This window comes from Salmo salar, chromosome ssa01 (genome assembly GCF_905237065.1).
Source record: "Salmo salar chromosome ssa01, Ssal_v3.1, whole genome shotgun sequence".
Taxonomy (NCBI): Eukaryota; Metazoa; Chordata; class Actinopteri; order Salmoniformes; family Salmonidae; genus Salmo; species Salmo salar.
Window position 1 is genome coordinate 42,710,215 of NC_059442.1, and position 22,225 is coordinate 42,732,439.

The following is a 22,225-nucleotide window of genomic DNA, read 5'->3' on the forward strand; positions in this document are numbered from 1 at the left end:
CTGCCAAGCAGTCTCGTCGTGAAGTGCAATGTAATCGGCCATGATCGGTGTCCAAAAATGCAGTTTACCGATTGTTATGAAAACTTGAAATCGGTCCTAATTAATTGGCCATTCCGATTAATCGGTCGACCTCTAGTACTTACCCAGCGTGGAACAGAGCTCCAGGAGGTGTGACCCGTTTTTGTTGGTTACAGTATGTTTTTGTAGTTGTGTCTAGTGGGACATGCGGCGGAGGGAATGCTGTCACCTCCAGGTAGGCGTTTGTCCCCCTGTGTGCTGAGAGTGTCGGGTTCTTGTCCAGTTCTGGCATTTTGTTCGCCACAGACTAGTACATGTCCCTGAGCCTGAAAATTGTTGAGATCCCCCTCTAGGATGGAGAAGCTGTCATCGTTTAAAGTATGGGGATTCTATTGGGGGATATAGCTAGCACACGAGGGCATTTTTCTCTGTTGATCATTTGATCATCAAAAAATTAGCAGTAAGCTTTAGTTGTCTTTTTGCACTGAGTCAATTCCTCACGCTGCTGTTTCCAACGTCTTATCATCGACTCATTAAGACCAAGCTCCCGTGCAGTAGCTCTATTTCCTTTTTCAACAGCCAGATCAATCGCCTTCAACTTGAAACCTGCTTCATATGCATTTCTCCGTGTCTTTGCCATGAGGGTGACAAAATGACTACCGTAATCAGAATGATGGGAAGTTTGAGAGTGCTCGATTTAATCTAAACAGTAAACAAAAAAGTTTTTGACCTTAACCCGTTCGGCAATTTTATTGGTCTAATGAAAGCTTCATGCCACCAAAAAACTGAGCACGTCACAGAATGTTTTTTTGGAGAAAAAACATTTGAAATCGGGAAAAATCCATATATTAGCCGCGAGGTTCAAATCCTGGGAAAAAAGTTGCGACTTATAGTCCGGAATTTACGGTAGTAGAAGCTTTGTGTTCCATGGTGTTTAGTGTTGTTTTTGTGTGGTTTAGGCCTGGACCATCACAGTAGGTGTGAGCAGAGCATGTTGAGCATCTGATACATACCTCTTAGGTCGCAGGATTGGCTTGGGCGGGGGTAATAGTGAGGGTTGGGCCTGTTGCTCTGCTCCCGGCCTGGCATATGTCCTGTTGTTATGTTGAGGTCCTTGCCGCAGGGGTGGGGGGGGGCATAGGTCGGGCAGAAGGGGCATAGGTCTGATATGGGGTTGCCTCTGATCTCCAGCTCTGTGATTTTTATCCCTCTCAATGATGATGGAGGAGCATTGCAGTTGTGGGACCTGGGTGTGTTTAGTGCTGGGGGGGGGTGGTCGTCATCATCTGTGAAACTCTCCTGCCATTGTTGGGCTCAAGAGTTTTCACACATCAGACTTCAGTGCTAATTGAAGGTGCCGCCAGGTCTGTTCTGTCCTAGCAGCTTGGTAGCTTAGTATACTTGTTTACATAGCTTTATATAACAACATTACCAAGAGATTGTCTTTACATTTTTGGCTTGGAAAGTGGCTTCAGACTGAATATTACTCACTCAGATTTGTGTTGGTTGGTATTTCCAGGTTCCACTGTGTTTTTCTTTCTTACTTGAAAGTCCTTGGAAGTAATAGTCCATTCAGGTCATTTTGTCCAAAATCAAGTTTTTTTTAATTGGATTGAAGGTTTTAATGTTTAGGTTGGTATCCTGTATGAGTCCTTGTGAAAAAATGCAAGTTTATCTACATTTATCCAACTCTAATTCTATATTTTTTTGCAGAAGAACTCAGGAGCCCATGAGCTCTCTCCTCTTTCTGTGTGTTCCTGCGGGAGAACCACTGTTCATTTTTGAGAACCGTGTGTGTCCCGGACAGTCCCAACTTGTGCCGGTTTGTGTGCATTTGTCTGTGTGTGGAGTATGGGCCTCTTGGTTCTATGTGCAGCCAGCACCAGCAGTCAGTCCCTCCAGAAGTCCCAATTGTCCCAAATGGCACCCTATTCCCTATATAGTGCACTACTTGTGACCAGCACTCGTAGTGCACTATGTAGGGAATAGGGTGCCGTTTGGGACGCTACCCCAGACAGACATTTGCAATATGTGAAGTATGCATGTAAGGAATGGTTCTTCACCCCATGGGTGTGGTGGTGGGCTGCTGCTGTATCCTGTCTGGTTCTGGAGCCGTCAGCCCAAGGGGAAAATCTGAGGGCCTGTTAGCTTTCCCAACCAGTGTGTGTGTTTGGAAATGGGAGAGGGAACTTCACTTTCTGAGAGTGGCCCTGTGGAACATTGTCCTTGTGTTGTTGATGGCTTTCTTTCTCCATTCTGGATTATTGCGTGTGTGTGTGCGTGCTGTGAGTCACAGATCAAATATTTTCCTTGCCGGGATTCGGTTGGAGGCTTCCCTTAGAGGGCCTGTGACTGCACCCTTACTCCAGGTTTTAGCCCCGCCCCTGTCGGCAGAGCTGCCTCCCGAGTGGTTGGTCCCACTGATTGACGTGGCCTTTTGCTCCTCTGGCCCCTCCCTCACAGGCCCATGTGACTTGGCCTCTCTTTAATTTCCCTTTCTATTGTGAGAACTCTAGAACTGTAGGCCGTTAGTTTCAGTAAACAATAGACATCAATGGTGACGATGAATCCATTCACAAACACAAAAGAATAGAGTGGTGAAGAACTGTTTCTCAATGTAGGCTAGACTTCATAACTTTTAGAAGAATGCATCGTTGAAAAAAAGTAAAAGTCCTTCAGAGCTCGGGATCTGAGGTGTCTCTCCTCTCTTCTTTCCCTCCTCTACTCGTAAGGCCTCTCATTCATCAATAATTGAGAATTGGTACGGGCAGGTGAGATGGAGAGGCAATTTGTGGAGAGTATGGATTTGGTGCTGTGCCAGAAAATGGTCTGTGTCTTTTTATGGGTGGATAGAGTCAGGGCTCAGGGAGTCAGTCAGGGGCTGGTGTTAATGGTGCTACTGCACCTGTCCACCACCTGGCTACATACCCCCAGGCCAAAGCAGGCCAGATGGTTGATCCTCTTCAACTCGGGCTGGGAATTGCCTGGGACGATATTAACACAATACTTAAGTGCTAATTCTATATGTATTGTGATTCTATATGCATTGTGATTCGGTACTGCGATTGTATTATTGACTAGGTACAGCCGACTAGTCAAATATAATATAATCCAAAACTAATATTGGGAGTCCCATAGGGCGGAGCACAATTGGCCCAGCGTCATCCGGGTTTGGCTGGGGTAGGCCGTCATTGTAAATAAGAATTTATTCTAAACTGACTTGCCTAGTTAAATAAAGGTTACACACACACACCACTCTGACCCAAAAGGTTATTTTGTTGGCATTTACGTATGTCCCCATTACCAGTAAAACATAATCAAAACCTTTTTCTTTCACTTACCCTCTGTGCTGTTTCATTGTTCAGTCGTTTCATTCTTAACCAGGATTTGGGTTTTTGCTTGTCAAAAAAAGATACACGTCAAATAAGCTTGTTGACCAATCAGGACCTGAATATGACTGCACGTCACATAATAATTGAACGCGCTCATTAATTTTTTTTACGTGGCTATTACACATTGATTACACTATCACTCGTATTTCATGTCACAACGATTCATTGATACGCAGGCTATGATGCTGGTAAAGTTGTCTCGCGCACCTACAGGGTTGGTCATTAAAAAAAATTACAAAAAAAGCTAGCCAGCTCATGGATGCAAACAATGTTCTTCCACAAAAACATAGCAAAACGACATGTTTCAGTAGCTATAGTTAGCTAGTTAACTATATAGCTAGGTGTCATCTAAAATAACCCTAATTTTATAAGACCGTTCTTATTTGATTAATGGTGGTCGGACCCATTTGTGAAGCTAGCCACAATAATGATAACCCCAATATTGGACTTTGCGGTTAGCCTTCAAAATAAAAGTCTGTCATTGACAGTGATGTAAATGAATACAAATAGTAGATTTATGCCATAATTGAATAGATCATGCTAAATGAGGTTGGAATGTTATATCAAATCAACAAAATACAATAATTTGTTAATTTCACATCTGTTAATCACACTGGATGTATTATACTTTAGAATTGCATCGGGGGCTTATTTATTTCACTGTACAGCCTTACCTATGGATTGTGGATCAATGACATGGGGTATCAGTCTACTCAGTGACACCTAGAGAACATTAGCGTCGTAGCTCTTATTGCGGAACTCTGAAACAACTGTGAATTGAGCCACATTTATTGTCAACCTATGAGTATTGAACACTATTCCTGAGGAAAAACAATACTGAGTCTGATAACTCTGAGGAGGATGTTGGGAAAAAATATCTTGTGTATTGAGTAGACTCATACCCCATTTCATTGATCCCCAATCCTTAGGTAAAGCTGTACAGTGCAATATGAATGTCAATACAAGCAATGGGCTGACTGGGGAGGTGATTTCACACACACAGTCCCGCGATAAGAGCTACAACACTAATATTTGCGTAAACTCTTCACAGTTGTGTTCTGTGGGTGTCACCGAGTAGACTGATACCCCATTTCATTGCTTCAGATTCCAACCTTGTTGGATCTAGTCTAAATATGGCATGATTCCACCAATTGTAACCTTCTGCATCTCTTTCAAATTAGTACTTTTATTTTGAAGGCAAACTGCAAATTCCACTATTGTACCTAATCCTTATTGTGGCTAGCTTCACAACACAACCCGGTCCGGTCGAGCCTCACTAGCCAGATGGCACTGTCTGGCTGCTTATAACGTTAGCTTTGGGCAACAGGGCTAAGTAGCTGGCTAGCTATTTATTTTCATGAACTGAGGTTCAATTTCAAAAGGTGAACAAGTGGCTATCTAGCTAATACTTACTCACAAGGATTCCTAAATCATTGCTAAGAATAATGAAAATTAATGCAGTTTCTACTGGCCATTGTTTTAAGGTTTGGTTGTATTGGTGCTAGCTAGGTACCAAGCTAAAGCTAGCTAGCTACCCCAGAAGTTGCGGTCGAACAAATAATACTTTATTACCAACGCGGTATTGTGTAAGCACCGTTCGTGGCCTGTTTACTTGTTTATTTGACATATATTTTTTGACACGCCAAGGCCCAAACGGCGTTCCATCGTATGTTGTGAAGCTAATAGCAGTGCCGCTATTACTGTGCAACTCCGGTAGGGCAACATCTGAAAAATATCGAAGTTAGTAGTGTGTGCCGGTGCTCAACCAGTCGCGAAAGCCAACATCACCCACGACAGAGAACGGTTGATTGTCAAGGGCAATGAATTCCATTATCTTGGCGTTAATGGATTTCACCTTAGTTGTATCGCTGAAATTTTCTTTCTCTTTCAAATGACTGCTCGATCCACACAGCAGACATTGTGGGCTAGGTTAGGAATGCTGTGTTGCACTTGTAGTACAACATTTACGTCGAGTACCTACGTTACATAGCTATGCACATCAGCTTTGGCATCGGTGTTACGTGCTGACCACACCGCTCACGTCGCATGCATTGCAAAATAATGTACACATACATGCTATTCAATCATTGCACTGCACGCGCTTGCCAACGAGTGTCTGTGTTGCCAAGAGCTAAAATAGAAGTCAGTTCTATTTGTGACGCTGAACGCGGTGCAAGTCCTGCCTCTCCCATCTCCTCATTGGTTTATAGAAGAATATCCCCACGTGCCAGCTCTTCATTGGTTATACCCACGTGGGTGATTGAAAGATGAACTGAGGTTGGTTGGTTCTGGTATTACACCATATTATGAAAGTTGGATGACAATTGCTGTATAAAGTCCAACGAAGAAAAAGCCTAGAAGGAGGAGAGATGACTAGAAATGATTCGGCTGACCATTTTATGTGTGGATTAATTGTCGGAGTAGAGGACCTTGTGCATTTCAGGTAAAATAACAACTCAACGTTTATATCCCAGGACAAATTAGCTCGATAAATTGCCATAAATTTTTAATGCTTTTCAACCTGTCCCCAAATGTAATATAATTGGTTCAGAGTTTTTTTTTTTTTCAACCTGTGTTACATGCTTTTTTTGTCAGATTGGTTTGGCTGTGGGACTATGTACCGTAGTGTTTGTCCATTCTGTGATGGTGTCTATAATAAGAGTCTATATAAGAGTCTGTCTGGTGGGTGCTGAGTGAGTGTTGGCGAGAGTGAGCACTTATTGATTCTGGTCCCACTTCCCTTCTCCTGGAAATCCTTTGATTGCTTCTGTCGGTCTCTCTCCGGTCTCGGTCTCCCTCTCTAGGTCTCCCTCTCTCCGGTCTCGGTCTCCCTCTCTCCTGGGTCTCCCTGTCTCCGGTCTAGCGCCTTCTCTAATGAAACTTCAAATGAGCTGGAGCACACGCCTGCTGGTTTCGCTTTCTACCCCCTGTCCCCCTTGGTCTCTCTCGTCTTCACTCTCCCTTCTTTCTCTCGGTCACCCTCGCTCCGTGTGTGTGTGGCTATTAATCACACAGAGTGCATTCGGAAAGTATTCAGACCCCTTCACTTTTTCCACATTTTGTTACGTTACAGCCTTACTCTAAAATGGATAAAATTATTTGTTTCCCTTATCAATCTACACAATAGCCCATAATAACAAAGCAAAAACAGGTTTTTAATTTCTTTTGCAAATTTATAAATAAAAAAACTGATCCTTTTGTATTCTGACCCTTTGCTATGAGACTTGATATTGAGCTCGGGTGCATCCTGTTTCCATTGATCATCCTTAATGTTTCTACAACTTGATCGGAGTCCACCTGTGGTAAAGTGAATTGATTGGATATGATTTGGAAAGGCACACATCTGTCTATATCAGGTCCCACAGTTGACAGTGCATGTCAGAGGAAAAAAACCAAGCAATGAGAGGGAAGGAATTGTCCATAGATTTCCGAAAGGCACAGATTGTGTTGATGCACAGATCTGGGGAAGGGTACCAAAACATTTCTGTAACATTGAAGGTTCCCAAGAACTCCATCATTCTTGAATGTAAGAAGTTTAGAACCACCAAGACTCTTCCTAGAGCTGGCCACCCGGCCAAACTGGGCAATCGGGGGAGAAGGGCCTTGGTCTGACAGAGCTCGAGAGATCCTCTGTGGAGATGGGAGAACCTTCCAGAAGAACAACCGTCTCTGCAGCACTCCAACAATCAGGCCTTTATGGTAGAGTAGCCAGATGGAAGCCACTCCTCAGTAAAAGGCACATGACAGCCCGCTTGGAGTTTGCCAATAGGCACCTGAAGGACTCTCAGATAATGGAAAAACAAGATTCTCTGCTCTGATGAAACCAAGATTGAACTCTTTGGCCTGAGTGCTAAGTGTCACATCTGGAGGAAACCTGGCACAATCCCTACGGTGACGTATAGTGGTGGCAGCATCATGCTGTGGGGATGTTTTTCAGCAGCCGGGACTAGGAGAATAGACCTGATTGAGGGAAAGATGAACGGAGCAAAGTATAGAGAGATCCATGATGAAAACCTGCTCAGGACCTCATACTGGGGCGACGGTTCACCTTCCAACAGGACAACGACCCTAAGCACAGAGCCAAGACAATGCAGGAGTGGCTTCGGGACAAGTCTCTGAATGTCCTTGAGTTGCCCAGCTAGAGGCCGAACTTGAACCCGATCGAACGTTTCTGAACTTTTTTTTGCTTTGTTTTTATGGGGTATTGTGTGTAGACTGGGGGGGGGACAATTGAATCCATTTTAGAATATGGCTGTAACGTAAGAGTGAAGGGGTTTGAATACTTTCCGAATGTACTGTATCTGTCGCTCTTCTGCCTTCCCCCTCGTCTCCCTCCCGCCTTTAGCTCCATCCCCCACGTCTTTCTCCTCCACCTTCCTCCTCATAGACCACACACATCCAACGCCTGCTGAAATACTCTTCTGTGTCTTCTCCCACATGGGGAGAGGGGGTATAAAGAAAGAAGTAGAGGGAGAGGTTAGAGAGAAACATGCTGGGGGAGAATAGAGGGGCTTATAGAGAAACTCACCAGTCCAGGCAGGGATCAATATTCTCATTTACTAAATGAGCCTGGCACCTGCAGTGCCACAAAGCATTGACATGAACTCCTCTGGATCATTACCCTAGCTCATCTGCCTCATTACCCTAGCTACCTTCATGGTGTGAATACTGTTTTTGTTTGTCTTCACTGTTTTCTTGGAAAACAAATCTCTGTAGCATCTAATCCTTTTGTTTGGCTCTGGGTCGCTGGTTCTTCAGTATGTGGTGCCCTCACTTGGCTCAATCCTTGCCAGTTCTGCCCAAAACCCCTGTTTTGTGTGTGAGCGAGCAAGCTAACTAACGTGACCTTTGACCCCTATCAGGAGAGCTGGAGGAGGAGATGGAGAACCCGGAGTTGAACCCAGTTGACCTGCCAGAGAAACAGAAACACCAGCTGAGACACAGAGAGTTGTTCCTGTCCCGCCAGCTGGAGTCATTACCTGCTACACACATCCGGTACGACATGTCCTTACCATCTCACCTTGTGTTAGCTACCTGCTACAGACCATGAGATTTGGTTACAAGTATACGTTAAAACACAGCCTGGAGAACAGATGGCACTTTCTTTCACCTGTATTATAGGAACGCATTGGTGTTATACGGCTGTACTGTATTTAAGAGCTACATCTCAATCAGATTGTGTGTGTCTCAGGGGGAAGTGTTGTGTCACTCTGCTCAATGAGACTGAGGCTCTGAAGTCATATCTGGACCGGGAGGTAGGTGGCTGTCTTTATTGTCCTCACAGGCCTCATAACACCGTCTTCTCAGAGAGTGAATGGTGTGTGCCATAGCCTCTATGTATGGCTCTGATGTACAGTACCAGTCAAACGTTTGGACACACCTACTCATTCAAGGGTTTTTATTTTCTACATTGTAGAATAATAGTGAAGACATCAACACTATGAAATAACACACATGGAATCATGTAGTAACCCACTTTTTTTTTTTTTAATTCAAATCGAAATTGATTTTATATTTGAGATTCTTCAAAGTAGCCACCCTTTGCTTTGATGACAGCTTTGCACACTCTTGGCGTTCTCTCAACCAGCTTCACGAGGTAGTCACCTGGAATGCATTTCAATTAACAGGTGTGTGTGTGTGCGCCTTGTTAATTTGTGGAATGTCTTTCCTTATTGCATTTGAGCCAATCAGTTGTCTTGTGACATGGAAGGGTTGGGTATACAGAAGATGAAGACCAAGTCCATATTATGGCAAGAACAGTTCAAATGAGCAAAGAGAAAAGACTACCTAATTTAAGACATGAAGGTCAGTCAATCTGGAGAATGTCAAGAACTTTGAACGTTTCTTCAAGTGCAGTCGCATAAAACAAGCGCCATGATGAAACTGGCTCTCATGAGGACCGCCACAGGAAAGTAAGACCCAGAGTTACTTCTGTTGCAGAGGATAAGTTCTTTAGAGTTACCATCTTCAGAAATTTCATCTCAAATAAATGCTTCAGATTTCAAGTAACAGACAATAAGAATAAGAGACTTGCTTCGACCAAGAAACACAAGCAATGGTCATTAATTTGAGATTTTTGGTTCCAACCGCTGTGTCTTTGTGAGACACAGAGTAGGTGAACGGATGATATCCATATGTGTGGTTCCCACCGTGAAGCATGGAGGAGGAAGTGTGATGGTGCTTTGCTGGTGTAATTGTCATTGATTTCATTTAGAATCCAAGGCACACTTAACCAGCATGGCTACCACAGCGTTCTGCAGCGATAGTCCCACTAAGTGCAAACCAGATGGGATATAATTTGTCACCTCCGGGCTGTGTAAGGGCTATTTGACCAAGGAGAGTGATGGAGTGCAGCAACAGATAAACCTGGCCTCCACAATCACCTGACCTCAGCCCAATTGAGATGGTTTGGGATGAGTTGGACTGCAGAGTGAAGGAAAAGCAGCCAACAAGTGCTCAGCATATGTGGGAACTCCTTCAAGACGGTTGGGAAAGCATTCCATGTGAAACTGGTTGAGAGAATGCCAAGAGTGCGTAAAGCTGTCAAGGCGAAGGGTGTTTACTTTGAAGAATTTCAAATATATTTTGATTTATCTATCACTTTTTTGGTTACTATGTGTGCTATTTCATAGTTTTGATGTCTTCAATATTATTCTACAATGTAGAAAATAGTAAAAATAAAGAAACTCTGGAATGAGTAGGTGTGTCCAAACTTTTGACTGGTACTGTATGACCGTGTTGGATAAGTTTGTGTGCCTGTGTCCAACTGACTGTGGTGTGTGTGTGTGTGTGTGTTTAGTTGTGAGTCTTGGTGCTGTATGAATAATTCAGTGTGTTGACCCAGAATGTTCTTCTCACAGTCAGTAATGAGGAGACGAAAGATTGCTCTCTACACACACACACACACACACACACTCTCAATCCACAACCCCACTCATTTTCTCCATTCCTATTTCTCTAACTCTTTTCTAATGTCTCTCTTCTCTCTATCCCTCCCTCTTTTTTTCCCCACTTCTCTTCCTCCTCCCTCTCACTCTCTCCAGGATGCATTCTTCTACTCGTTGGTCTACGACCCCCAACAGAAGACTCTGCTGGCTGATAAAGGGGAGATCAGGGTGGGGAACAAGTACCAGGCAGACATCACAGACTTCCTCAAAGAGGGTACGTACGCCAAAGACACTCGTACACAAAACTGTGGACTGTTAGCATTTTCCATAGGTTAGCTGGTAGATTAGCCTCCTGGCTAGTATTCTCTTTGGTAGTGCAAGCCGGGTCCGATCTCATCTCAAGGCTCAGTCAGTGGGAGGGCATGGGCGTCTGTCCCACTGCCTAATAAACCCAGTGCAATTGGAACAATTATGCAACGTTATGACAAGGAGTGTGTTATCAAAGTGAGTTTTACTGAGGAGCCATGTCACACCAATTGTGTTGGAGAGGGTCAAAGGGCAGGATATTCACCATTTTGTGGATCTCTCTATCGAAGGAATCATAACCACATCACCCCAAGTCTTTTGGAGAGCCAGAACTAAATTGAGTTTGGTTAACCACAGGGCTGTCTAGTCCGATGGAGTGTATCAGACTGGTGACTGTGCTGACTGCTTACTAACTGGTGATTGTGCTAACTGGACCCCCAGGTGAGGAGGATGGCAGGGACCTGGCCAAGTTGGAGGAGAGGGTGTGGGACCCCAGCAGTCCCCTCACAGAGAAACAGATCGACCAGTTCCTGGTTGTGGCTCGGTAAGTGGCTCCGGTCCGGTGGGCTGTGGTGAATGGGTAAGTGGTTCTACTGTAGTGGTAGTGCCTTGGTAAGACTGCTGTGAACTGGATAGCCAATGTCAAATATTTTTCAGTAAGACTTTTTGGTTAGTGGCTCGGTAAGACGGTGTGCAAGGGTATTGGATCAATCAGTAAGAAGACTGGTCTTCACACAGGTCTATTCTAGTCAGATTTGCACTATTGTCAAAAAACATGATATCTGGAGGATTAATAGACTCCTGCAGTATAAAAATGTTTGCACTCACTACTGTAAGTCGCTTTGGATCTGCTAAATGAGCGTCTGCTAAATGACTTAAATGTAAAAATTGTATCCTTGTCTGTCTCTCATCCATCTCTTTCCCTCTGCCGCCTCATCCCTCTCTCTCTCTCTCTCTCTCTCAGGTCAGTGGGTACCTTTGCGCGGGCTCTAGACTGCAGTAGTTCTGTCCGGCAGCCCAGTCTCCACATGAGTGCTGCTGCTGCCTCTAGAGACATCACCCTGGTAAGACACACACACACACATTGCCCACTTCCCTAGGTAGGGTCAGGCCAGAGTTGAGTGCTGTTAGCCCAGGGGTATGCTGGGAGCTACAGTAGAAGGTGTGTATGTGAGCTTGTTTGCGTGTGTGTTAGCTTGCCACAGTGTGAGGATCAGTAACGAGCAGGATTCAGCCTGCCCCAGACGCCACACGTTCCGGCCCACTTCTGCACCTCATATATAAAACATGAAACGCAGGCCTCCAAGCTACACACATCCATGAACGCATGCGCACAACGCACATCCACTCAGACTCGCCAATAGAGACGCTCACACTAAGTCAAGTGACAAGATAATAGACCATCCACTTCTGTTTTTTGACTATGCTCTGTTCCTCAACCTTGGTGGCTTTGACAAGCAGAATGGGGACCCTTTGCTTGGTTTGTATTTTACGAGGGTGGGTTTTGTTTGCTGGGTGTATGTGGAAAAACCAGGGTTGTGTTCATTAGGGCACACGGTAAACCAGGGTTGTGTTCATTAGGGCACAAGGTAAACAGGGTTGTGTTCATTAGGGCACACGGTAAACACAGTTCTCTTCAAAGACTCAATCATGGACACTCTTACTGACAGTTGTGGCTACTTTGTATGATGTATTGTTGTCTCTACCTTCTTGCCCTTTATGCTGTTGTCTGTGCCCAATAATGTTTGTACCCTGTTTTGTGCTGCTACCATGTGTTGCTATGTTGTCGTAGGTTTCTCTTGTTGTGATGTGTGTTTTGTCCTATATTTATATTGTATTTATTTATTTTAATCCCAGCCCCCATCCCCGCAGGAGGCCTTTTGGTAGGCCTTCATTTGTAAATAAGAATTTGTTCTTAACTGACTTGCCTAGATAAATGTTAAATAAAATAAAAAAACGCACAAGTGTTTCATATTGGACCAGTACAGATGGTACCTCCCAGTTTTGATGTGTTTCTTCTGTTTTGTGCCTACCAAACACTACCTGCCATTTTGCCCCCCCCTCCTCTCCCCAGTTCCATGCCATGGACAGCCTGGATAAGACGCGTTATGACATGACGCGGGCCATCGCTGCGCTGGTTCCCCAAGGAGGGCCTGTTCTCTGCCGGGACGAAATGGAGGAGTGGAGCGCCTCCGAGGCCAACCTGTTTGAAGAGGCCCTGGAGAAATACGGAAAAGACTTCACAGACATACAACAGGACTTTGTGAGTACAGACTGACGGGTAGCCAGTCAGGAAGGCACGATTCTGCTGCCTTGGCTTAGACTAGCCTCGACAAGGAAGCTCTGATGTACATGCCACCAAAATAAGGGGGAAGAGAAACAATGCTTAGACTGAGAGGAACTGGCTCAGTTCAAGGCTCACAATATGGATCTCTGGGATGGGCACCTGGTGGCCCGCGGATCAGTTCCCTCATGGCAAAATGAGTATTACATGAAATGTGTTAGAAAACAGCTAAATCTTTTCCCCATGGCAAAATCTGTAGCATTGGAGTAAATTAACTGTAAAACGTAAATGTTTTCTCTCCGCTTTCAAGAGGGTGGCCGCTAAAAAATGTTTTGCTCGCAAGGTGGGTGGGGGCCAACAATTTGTTTTACTTAGGGCCCCCAAAAGACTATCCATACCCGGATCTGACTGCATGTGTGGGTATGGATGTGGGTACACAGACCCGCTAGCCACTGGTAGCCCCTCATGATGAGCTATGATTTTTTTGTTTGTTGTTGTTGTGGCCCCCACCCCCATCAAAGTTGCCCATCCTTTATGTAACTAATAGTGAGACACTCAACTCAGAGGCTCACAGGGACCCTATTGAGAGCAGAGAAGAGAATCCAGCATGTCTGCTGTAGCTATAGAGATGGATACTGTATGTCTATATCTCTGTCAGCCAGGTGCTGTTGTTGCCCTGAGGGGGAAGAATAAATGAATGAGGTTTCTGCAGTCTTTACACTGTGCCTCACTCTGCCACCTGGTGGTGGGTTACAGTCTGTGCACTACCCAGCCTACAGCCACTGGCTGCTGTTAGGGGTGGGGCTTGCTCTCTCTGGCAGCCTGACAATTCAGTTGCCTCTTTCAAAACTTTTTTTAAAGATCGCAGTGTTCATTTTTCCCATCGAAGATCAAAGTATTTGCTTACAAAGATGTAGGAAATGTACTAATGTAGTGCCCTAAAGCATGATGGTGAGGACCCGTTGTCTGTGAGGTGGGAAGGGCTCTAAAGCATGACGACGACATATCTGTGATGTTGAAACCGCTTGTCTCTCGTCCTCCCTGGCAGCTCCCCTGGAAGTCCCTGACTAGTATCATAGAGTACTACTACATGTGGAAGACCACAGACAGATACGTACAGCAGAAACGGTTAAAAGCAGCAGAGGCAGAGAGCAAGTTGAAGCAGGTCTACATCCCCAACTAGTGAGTATCTATCTGGCTGGCTACTGGGATACTGTGATTCTTGTCAGGCTCCTACAGCAAGTCCCAATTTGCACTCTGCCGCGAAGTCTTCGGTGTTTGCAGATCGGAAGGCTCTGTATAAGTGTAATTGGTAGTGGTGGAGCGTCTGCAAACAATGGAGGGATGTTGCCGAAGGGTTAGGGAGATATTTGGGACTGGCTGCAGATGACGGTTCCCACTAGATGGTCAAGCTGCAAAGCTTTTTGGTCTTAAATTTAAGGTTTGGGTTAGGCATAAGGTTATCAGTTAGGTTTAAAATCTGATTTTAAGAAGAGAAATTGTAGAAATAGGCGGGGTTTATGACTTTGCAACTTGCCCAGATAGTGACGACTGCATCTCTGTCTCTGATCCTCTGCCCACTTCCTCATAGCAACAAGCCCAACCCCAACCAGCTGAGTGTTAACAGTGTAAAGCCTGGAGGTGTGGGAGGCCTGGTGAACGGCTCCGGGGCTGCAGCTGGAGCCGCAGTCGGAGCCGGGGGTTTGCCTGGAGCTCTGGGGGTGATATCAGTTCCCCCAGGACAGATCCCAGGTCTGGGCCGCGCCTGCGAAAGCTGCTACAGTGAGTAACACCACAACTGTCCTGTTTCCTGGATGATGGGGGAAAAAAAGAGACCAGGAAGTAAACCTGGGAGTCAAGAGTACATGTGCTCCTAGTACAGATATTCAGTACCTCCTGAAGAACCTTGAGATTCACTCTCATCCTAGTATGATTTCTTCCACATACTACAGTAGCAAAGCGCCAAGCCAAGCCTCCATCTCTATTGCTGTTCTTTAACAATGAAGGAGTGGGAGTTTTTAAGACGGAGAGCGAGGCAAAGCTCAGCTCACGCTGCAGTAGAATCTATTGAGCTATTTTAGTAGTGTTAATAAAGTCTTAAATGTTTTAAAGACTCACTGAGTCTGTGGGTGTCTCTCGACGTGTGTCCTCTTTCTCTCTGTGCGTGTAGCCACCAGCTCGTACCAGTGGTACTCGTGGGGTCCCCCCAACATGCAGTGTCGTCTGTGTGCTTCCTGCTGGACCTACTGGAAGAAGTATGGAGGACTGAAGATGCCAACCAGACTGGAAGGAGAGCGGCCTGGACCCAACCGCAACAACATGGTAAACAACTCAAACTGAGATATCATGTATTGGATAAAAACATTTTCACAGGTAATGTGAAACTGACCAGGAAAAACTTCCCGGACATTCTGTATAACAACTTAGAACCCTTTGTCTTGGACTCCACTCTTGTCTCTGCTTGTTGTCTATTCTCTAACAATTTCTCATACCCTCGCTCTCTCTCTTCCCCCACCGCCAGTCTCCTCACAGTGTGCCTATGCGTCACGGTGGGAGCCCCAAGTTTGCTGTGAAGACGAAACAGGCCTTCTACCTACAGACTACCCAGGTGACACGCGCCGCCCGACGGGTTTGTCAGGACATCATCAGACCACGCTTCCTCGCCCGGCACCCTTACCTCCCTCTCAATACAGCCCAAATCAAACAAGAGTGTGAGTACTGTACCCCTCAACCCCTACCACCTCCTCACCACCCAAATCAAGGCGTAGCGAGAGTACGACGTAGACCTGGGTCCTGTTCATTAAGGCACCAAACGGACCAAAACTGAGTAAAACAGGGAGGAATTGGAACCTGGAATTGTCCAATAAGAAACGTTTGTTTTATTTTCCTGTTGCAAAATGTTTTGAAAGGTCTCAGTGGCTGTCTTATGTAACTGTCTGCTGAAATGTGGTACATGCATACTGACTCTTGTGTATTTCAGGTGCGCTGCGGTTGCCAGACGAGCCCAAAAAGCCCTTGCCGCTGAAGCCAGTTGAGAGGAAGCCTCTGGAGTCTGTTGTCCGATATCTAGGTGAGGATCTTATGCCCATCTGTAGTCTTTAATTTTCAGTCTGCTAAATGACATACTGTATTATATATTATAGTCTGTTTAGCCGGTGTTGGTTTTGCGATTTTAAACTCATATCTTTCTGTTTTCTCTTCCTTTCTGTCTCTTCCTCTCTCCGGGTCCCCAGAGGCCCACCCGTGCCCTCCCAAACATGACCCCCCGCGTGGCCAGACGGTCACCACGGGTAGCCTGACACCCATCAAGTCCACACCCAACATCCTCAACAACGGCTCGCCCACCATCCTGGGCAAACGCACCTACGAGCAGCACAACGGCATTGATGGTGAGAGACCGAGGTGCGGGAGAGGAGTGGAAAGGGGTTGGAGCAGTTGGGATGTTGATGGAAGACTGTTGTGGTCATTGCTGCACTCCACTGGGGTTGGAGTCTGCAACCCAACGTTTTGTGTCTTTGCGGCCTCCCTTTCTCCACCCCTCCCCCTCATCTCCCTTTGTCTCAATGTACTACTGTAACTGGTTATACATGACCCTCTTTTTTTCGCTCACCAACTTTCCGCCTTTCACTTTCTCTCTTTACCCCCCCTCTTTCTCCCTTGACAGTTTATTATTTTTTCACCATCTGTCTCTGTCACTCTCTCCTTTACCCCCTCTTCTCTTGCACCGTTCTCTTTTTTTCCTGCTCTCCATTTCTCTCTCTTTGTCTCTGTATATCCATCTCAGTAGGTTGTAGTGAAGGCTGGGTTCTTTCTCTGTGGTGTATATCGCTCTAGGCTACGGCGGGTGTTGTCATGGTAACGGAGCGGTAGCCAGGACCTATCTGAGACAGGAGTGAGACCAGAGGGGTGGTGTGGTTCGCTGGGACCTCGCCCCCTAATAACCCTTCTCTCCTGGACCACAGCAGGGCTAGTCCACACTCACTAGGGACTATGTCCATGTTCAGAAAGGAGGAGCACCTGTCAATGTGTGTGTTGCATAGAGATGGAGGGGGAAGATGTGGAGAGTAATGGCGGGAGGGAGCTAGGCCTATAGGCTACCTATAATGAGTGGTTCTACTGTGTCTTCTAAGGCACGGTTTCCCAAACTCAGTCCTGCCCCTCCCTGGGTGCACGCTTTGGTTTTTGCCATAGCACTACACAGCTGATTCAAATAATCAAAGCTTGATGCTGAGTTGGTTATTTGAATCAGCTGTGTAGTGCCAGGGCATAAACCAAAATGTGCACCCAGGAGGCCCCTAGGGCCGAGTTTGGGAAACCCTGCTCTTAGGATGACTGCAGTGCAGGCTAGCTGGTAGCTACAGACATCTTTTCTGGGTTTGGAGTTAGGACGGAAGTTCAAGACTCCTAGAATACAGTTGAATTCGGAAGTTTACATACACTTAGGTTGGGGTCATTAAAACTAGTTTTTCAACCACTCCACAAATTTCTTGTTAACAAACTATAGTTTTGGCAAGTCGGTTGGGACATCTACTTTGTGCATGACGCAAGTAATTTTTCCAACAATTGTTTACAGACAGATTATTTCACTTATAGTTCACTGTATCACAATTCCAGTGGCTCAGAAGTTTACATACACTAAGTTGACTGTGCCTTTAAACAGCTTGGAAAATTCCAGAAAATGATGTCATGGCTTTAGAAGCTTCTGATAAGCTAATTGACATCATTTGAGTCAATTGGAGGTGTACTTGTAGATGTATTTCAAGGCCTACCTTCAAACTCAGTGCCTCTTTGCTTGACATCATGGGAAAATCAAAAGAACTCAGCCAAGACCGCAGAAAATAAATTGTAGACCTCCACATGTCTGGTTCACCCTTGGGAGCAACTTCCAAATGCCTGAAGGTACCACGTTCATCTGTACAAACAATAGTACGCAAGTATAAACACCATGGGACCACGCAGCTGTCATACCGCTCAGGAAGGATGCGTTCTGTCTCCTAGAGATGAACGTACTTTGGTGTGAAAAGTGAAAATCAATCCCAGAACAACAGCAAGGGACCTTGGGAAGATGCTGGAGGAACCGGGTACAAAAGTATCTATATCCACAGTAAAGCGAGTCCTATATCAACATAACCTGAAAGGACGCTCAGCATGGAAGAAGCCACTGCTCCAAAACCGCCATAAAAAAGCCAGACTACGGTTTGCAACTGCACATGGGGACAAAGATCATACATTTTGGAGAAATGTCCTCTGGTCTGATGGAGAAAAAAAATAGAACTGTTTGGCCATAATGACCATGGTTATGTTTGGAGGAAAAAGGGGGAGGCTTGAAGAACACCATCCCAACCGTGAAGCACAGGGGTGGCAGCATCATATTGTGGGGGTGCTTTGCTGCAGGTGGGACTGGTGCATGTCACAAAATGGATGGCATCATGAGGTAGGAAAATTAAGTGGATATATTGAAGCAACATCTCAAGACATCAGTCAGGAAGTTAAAGCTTGGTCGCAAATGGGTCTTCCAAATGGACAATGACCACAAGCACACTTCCAAAGTTGTGGCAAAATGGCTTAAGGACAACAAAGTCAAGGTATTGGAGTGGCCATCACAAAGCCATGACCTCAATCCTATAGAAAATTTGTGGGCAGAACTGAAAAAGCGTGTGCGAGCAAGGAGGCCTACAAACCTGACTCAGTTACACCAGCTGGAGGAATGGGCCAAAATTCGCCCAACGTATTGTGGGACGCTTGTGGAAGGCTACCTGAAATGTTTGACCAAAGATAAACAATTTCAAGGCAATGCTACCAAATACTAACTGAGTGTACGTAAACTTCTGACCCACTGGGAATGTGGTGAAAGAAATAAAAGCTGAAATAAATCTCTACTATTATTCTGACATTTCACATTCTTAAAATAAAGTGGTGATCCTAACTGACCTAAGACAGGGAATTTCTACTCGGATTAAATGCCAGGAATTGTGAAAAACGGAGTTTAAATGTATTTGGCTAAGGTGTATGTAAACTTCCGACTTCAACTGTATGTGCTGTCTGTGCCTGACTAGTCTGAATGCCACTTCATGTCTGTCTCCTTTTCATTTAGGAAAAATAATTTATTTGTCCTCTGTGGTTACGCACACGTCACGGACTGCACTACTACATTATTGACATGAATATGCTACAGCAAGTTTCCATCAATCTAATTGATATGCTGTATGAACAGATCAGTTTGATCATAGCCCTGTTTACACAATTGTCTGATATCTAATAAGAAACCCTTCTGTCTTGAGTGGGGGTCAGGGTTTGGGACAGGAAGTGTGTCACTGGGTGGAGTGGCTCTCTTGCTGCAGCGCAGGGCAGATGAACATGCAGTACTACAGAAGACCAACAGGGGGCAGGAGGGAACCTTTTAATGCTGCTGCTCCATCAGCATCAGTCGCTCAGTGCTGGAGGCTTTACAATAGACTAGAGTCTTGATAGTGTGTCTGCTAGCCATGGGCACGGGTATTAGAATATTTCAGTATCCGAGCAGACGTTAGTATTCTATTACTTGCAAGAGTATCCATTTTTACGAAGAAAAAAAACCCGTATAGGCCTATTATAACACAAGGCTTTGTCTAAAATGAAATGTATATGACATTTCTACATAGCCTACAAGGATAGACCATTACATTAGACATTTTAATAAAGCAGTTTTATGACAGTTTTTATGAGTGTGCCCCATTTTAACAAAAAGATGTACTGGTAGCCTACACACTTTTCACACTTGTAGCGTGTTATTGCAAAATGGAATTTAAAATGATGGGATTCAGTTGGCTAAATGAGGGAGTAGGCTATAATGATCAACCAACCGGTATAGGATGTTTTAATATGGAGTTGTTGTAGACAAGGATGGGGAGCGCCGCAAAATAGCCTCGTTACGTTAGCCAGCTAGTTTCTTTACATCGATTTGATGCAGTCGAGACCGACACTACCAGATGATGATTTAGAGAACCTTTCGCAGCAACAAGTTTGTCTAACTAGCGCAAGTTTGGCTACTCTCTCTCTGTCTCTGTGTGTTCCAAAAAAGTTGTCTACCCGGGGGGGGGGGGGGGAGAATCATGATATTATTTAAATAGGGGAATAATTTCACATGCCCTTCCCTTGTGACTGTGTATTAATATCCATCTCTGCTAGGTATGAAGCCCAAAGCCCCTCAGTGGGATATTATGGCCAAGAGGACAGCTGAGCCAGGCCGGACCACCTCTGCCCCTATGCAGCAGGTACATGAACTGGACTGACTGACCACAGCAGGAACCTCTAACCTTTACACAAGGTAGGACACCTCTCGTTCAAGGATTCATTTGTTGGCTGATTTGATGTATTTTGTTATTTCAGTGACTTTCATCTTTAAGATGTCCTGTCGATATGGGCTCATAAGATACTAGATATTCCAAAAGTAATGCATTTACAGTGTTAAATAGTACTTTATTGCATTCTGCAGTAGAATCATATAGTGGAGTATAAGAGATGAAGTCTAAACCCTCTTGTTTTCTTACCCCAGGTAAATGAAATGGGAATGTATTTTTCCACATCCAGAGATGGAGTTGGGGGGATTTGAGTGGAGGAGGGCTGAAAGCCGCAGCACCATCATTGATTGTCCATCATCTCACCCAATCAGCACGAGCCTGCAAAACTGTCAAAGACCAATGGACCAATTGTCTTTGGGAATGGATCTAAGGCTTTGGCCTATCAGAAGACTTCCTGACTCAACAGGACTGTGTTTATTACTTAACCTTGTTATTACTGTCATTATTGTAATTATAATTATTATTTTTTTGTTTTTTACCGAGTATAACCCGACAGCTTATCAGTTTAAATGTTAATTAAAAAAAACGATAACTTTAAGTTTCATGACAACTTCTTGGTGTTGTTGCGTGGAAAACCCCTGTGGAAAAGGGTGAAAGAACGACTGTCTGTATTGTAATATAAGCCATTTGCATTTTTTTTTTACATGTTTATTAAATACACAACAAGGAGACAAAGATTCATTTCAATGACATAAGAATAACTCCTTGGTTGTTTTTGTTTCACTTATTATTTTGAAAGCTTCTAGAGTTTTCTGATTATGTTTTGTGAGCAGGCCCGACCCTATTTGGCCCGAGAGGTTTAACTTATTGAGAAAAACTGAAACATGCTGTTTTTTCTACCTTTTTCACAAGTAATGCATCTATGCTTCAATGATGTAATTAAAAAGATGATTGATTTTTTTTTCTTCTCCTTGTGTGGGATTACTGTTAGGTTTGTGTGGGATTACTCCTAGGTTTGTGTCCCAAATGGCACCCTAAATTTTACATGGGGCTCAGGGTTCTGGTTAAAAGTAATGCACAATATAAATCGATATAGTAGAGGATCGCGGTATTATTTATGATGATATTATATGTATTCTTTGACTCCCAAGTATGGATTCTATAAGATATGTTTTTGCTAGGATAGTTGGCTAGCGCTGGTCGGCTGTACCTGTGCCAAAACTCCAGCATTTCTCCTTCGATAGGTTGGCTTCAAACTTTATAAGTGGTGAGCCAACATGTTTTCAGCACTTTTATTGCCATGATGGACCAACTTTTTTTTTCTCATGGCATCTTGTATCGCTGCAGCAGACACCGTGAGAAATAAGTTTAGAACATTCAATCGGAATAAAAAAGAACTATCGAATCGCAGTACATAGAATCGTGAGCGATAAATCGTGATGCATATAGAATAGCAGTCACCGGAGGCTGGTGAGGGGAGGATGACTCCTAATTACTGCAAAGGAGTGAATGGAATGGCATCAAACACGTTTGATACCATATCAATAATCTGTTCCAGCCATTACTGTGAGCCCGTCCTCCCCAATTAATGTGCCACCAACCACCTGTGATTGCAATACATTGTATTCCACCTAAGTATTTTGATGTCTTATTGTGAGGTCCCTGGCAATTCCCAGTCCTACTATAGGGGTGTATATAGGAACTATATTGAATCTGATCTTTTGACTTCCAATTTATACCATACCACCTCCATATGTGGATCTCAATCCTGATACAAACCCAGTCTGCCATATCCAACCTCTGATTGGGTGCTGAGATCTTATTTTTTACTGTTTTAGAACTGCAGAGGTTTGGCCCTGCCCACTACCTCCAAAAGTGCTTAGAGGTCACACGGGTTTTGTCAATGACAGACAGTTTTAGAGACAAGGCTCTATATCAGGTTCAGGGAATGGGTCAATTTCATTTGTAATGGAAACTGCAACTCCAATTCCTGAGCTGTTTCTACCTGGTCAATGCTTATGATAACTGTGGCTCAGTTGGTAAGAGCGTCGCAATAGA

At 44.6% G+C, this 22,225-nt stretch overlaps 1 protein-coding gene across 1 annotated transcript in view; it reads left to right on the forward strand.

Moving 5' to 3' along the window:
- mta1 (metastasis associated 1) overlaps window positions 1–21,127 on the forward strand; it is a 42,389-nt gene extending 21,262 nt beyond the window's left edge. The window contains exons 4-17 of the mRNA XM_014195485.2: window positions 8,273–8,405; window positions 8,602–8,665; window positions 10,454–10,571; window positions 11,045–11,147; window positions 11,568–11,667; window positions 12,678–12,866; window positions 13,936–14,069; window positions 14,479–14,669; window positions 15,058–15,209; window positions 15,409–15,598; window positions 15,868–15,957; window positions 16,121–16,276; window positions 20,055–20,193; window positions 20,422–21,127. Coding sequence (XP_014050960.1) covers window positions 8,273–8,405; window positions 8,602–8,665; window positions 10,454–10,571; window positions 11,045–11,147; window positions 11,568–11,667; window positions 12,678–12,866; window positions 13,936–14,069; window positions 14,479–14,669; window positions 15,058–15,209; window positions 15,409–15,598; window positions 15,868–15,957; window positions 16,121–16,276; window positions 20,055–20,158 — 1,724 coding nt within the window. The 3' untranslated portion in view covers window positions 20,159–20,193; window positions 20,422–21,127. The remainder of the gene's footprint in view (window positions 1–8,272; window positions 8,406–8,601; window positions 8,666–10,453; window positions 10,572–11,044; window positions 11,148–11,567; window positions 11,668–12,677; window positions 12,867–13,935; window positions 14,070–14,478; window positions 14,670–15,057; window positions 15,210–15,408; window positions 15,599–15,867; window positions 15,958–16,120; window positions 16,277–20,054; window positions 20,194–20,421) is intronic.
- The last annotated feature ends 1,098 nt before the right edge of the window (window positions 21,128–22,225 follow it).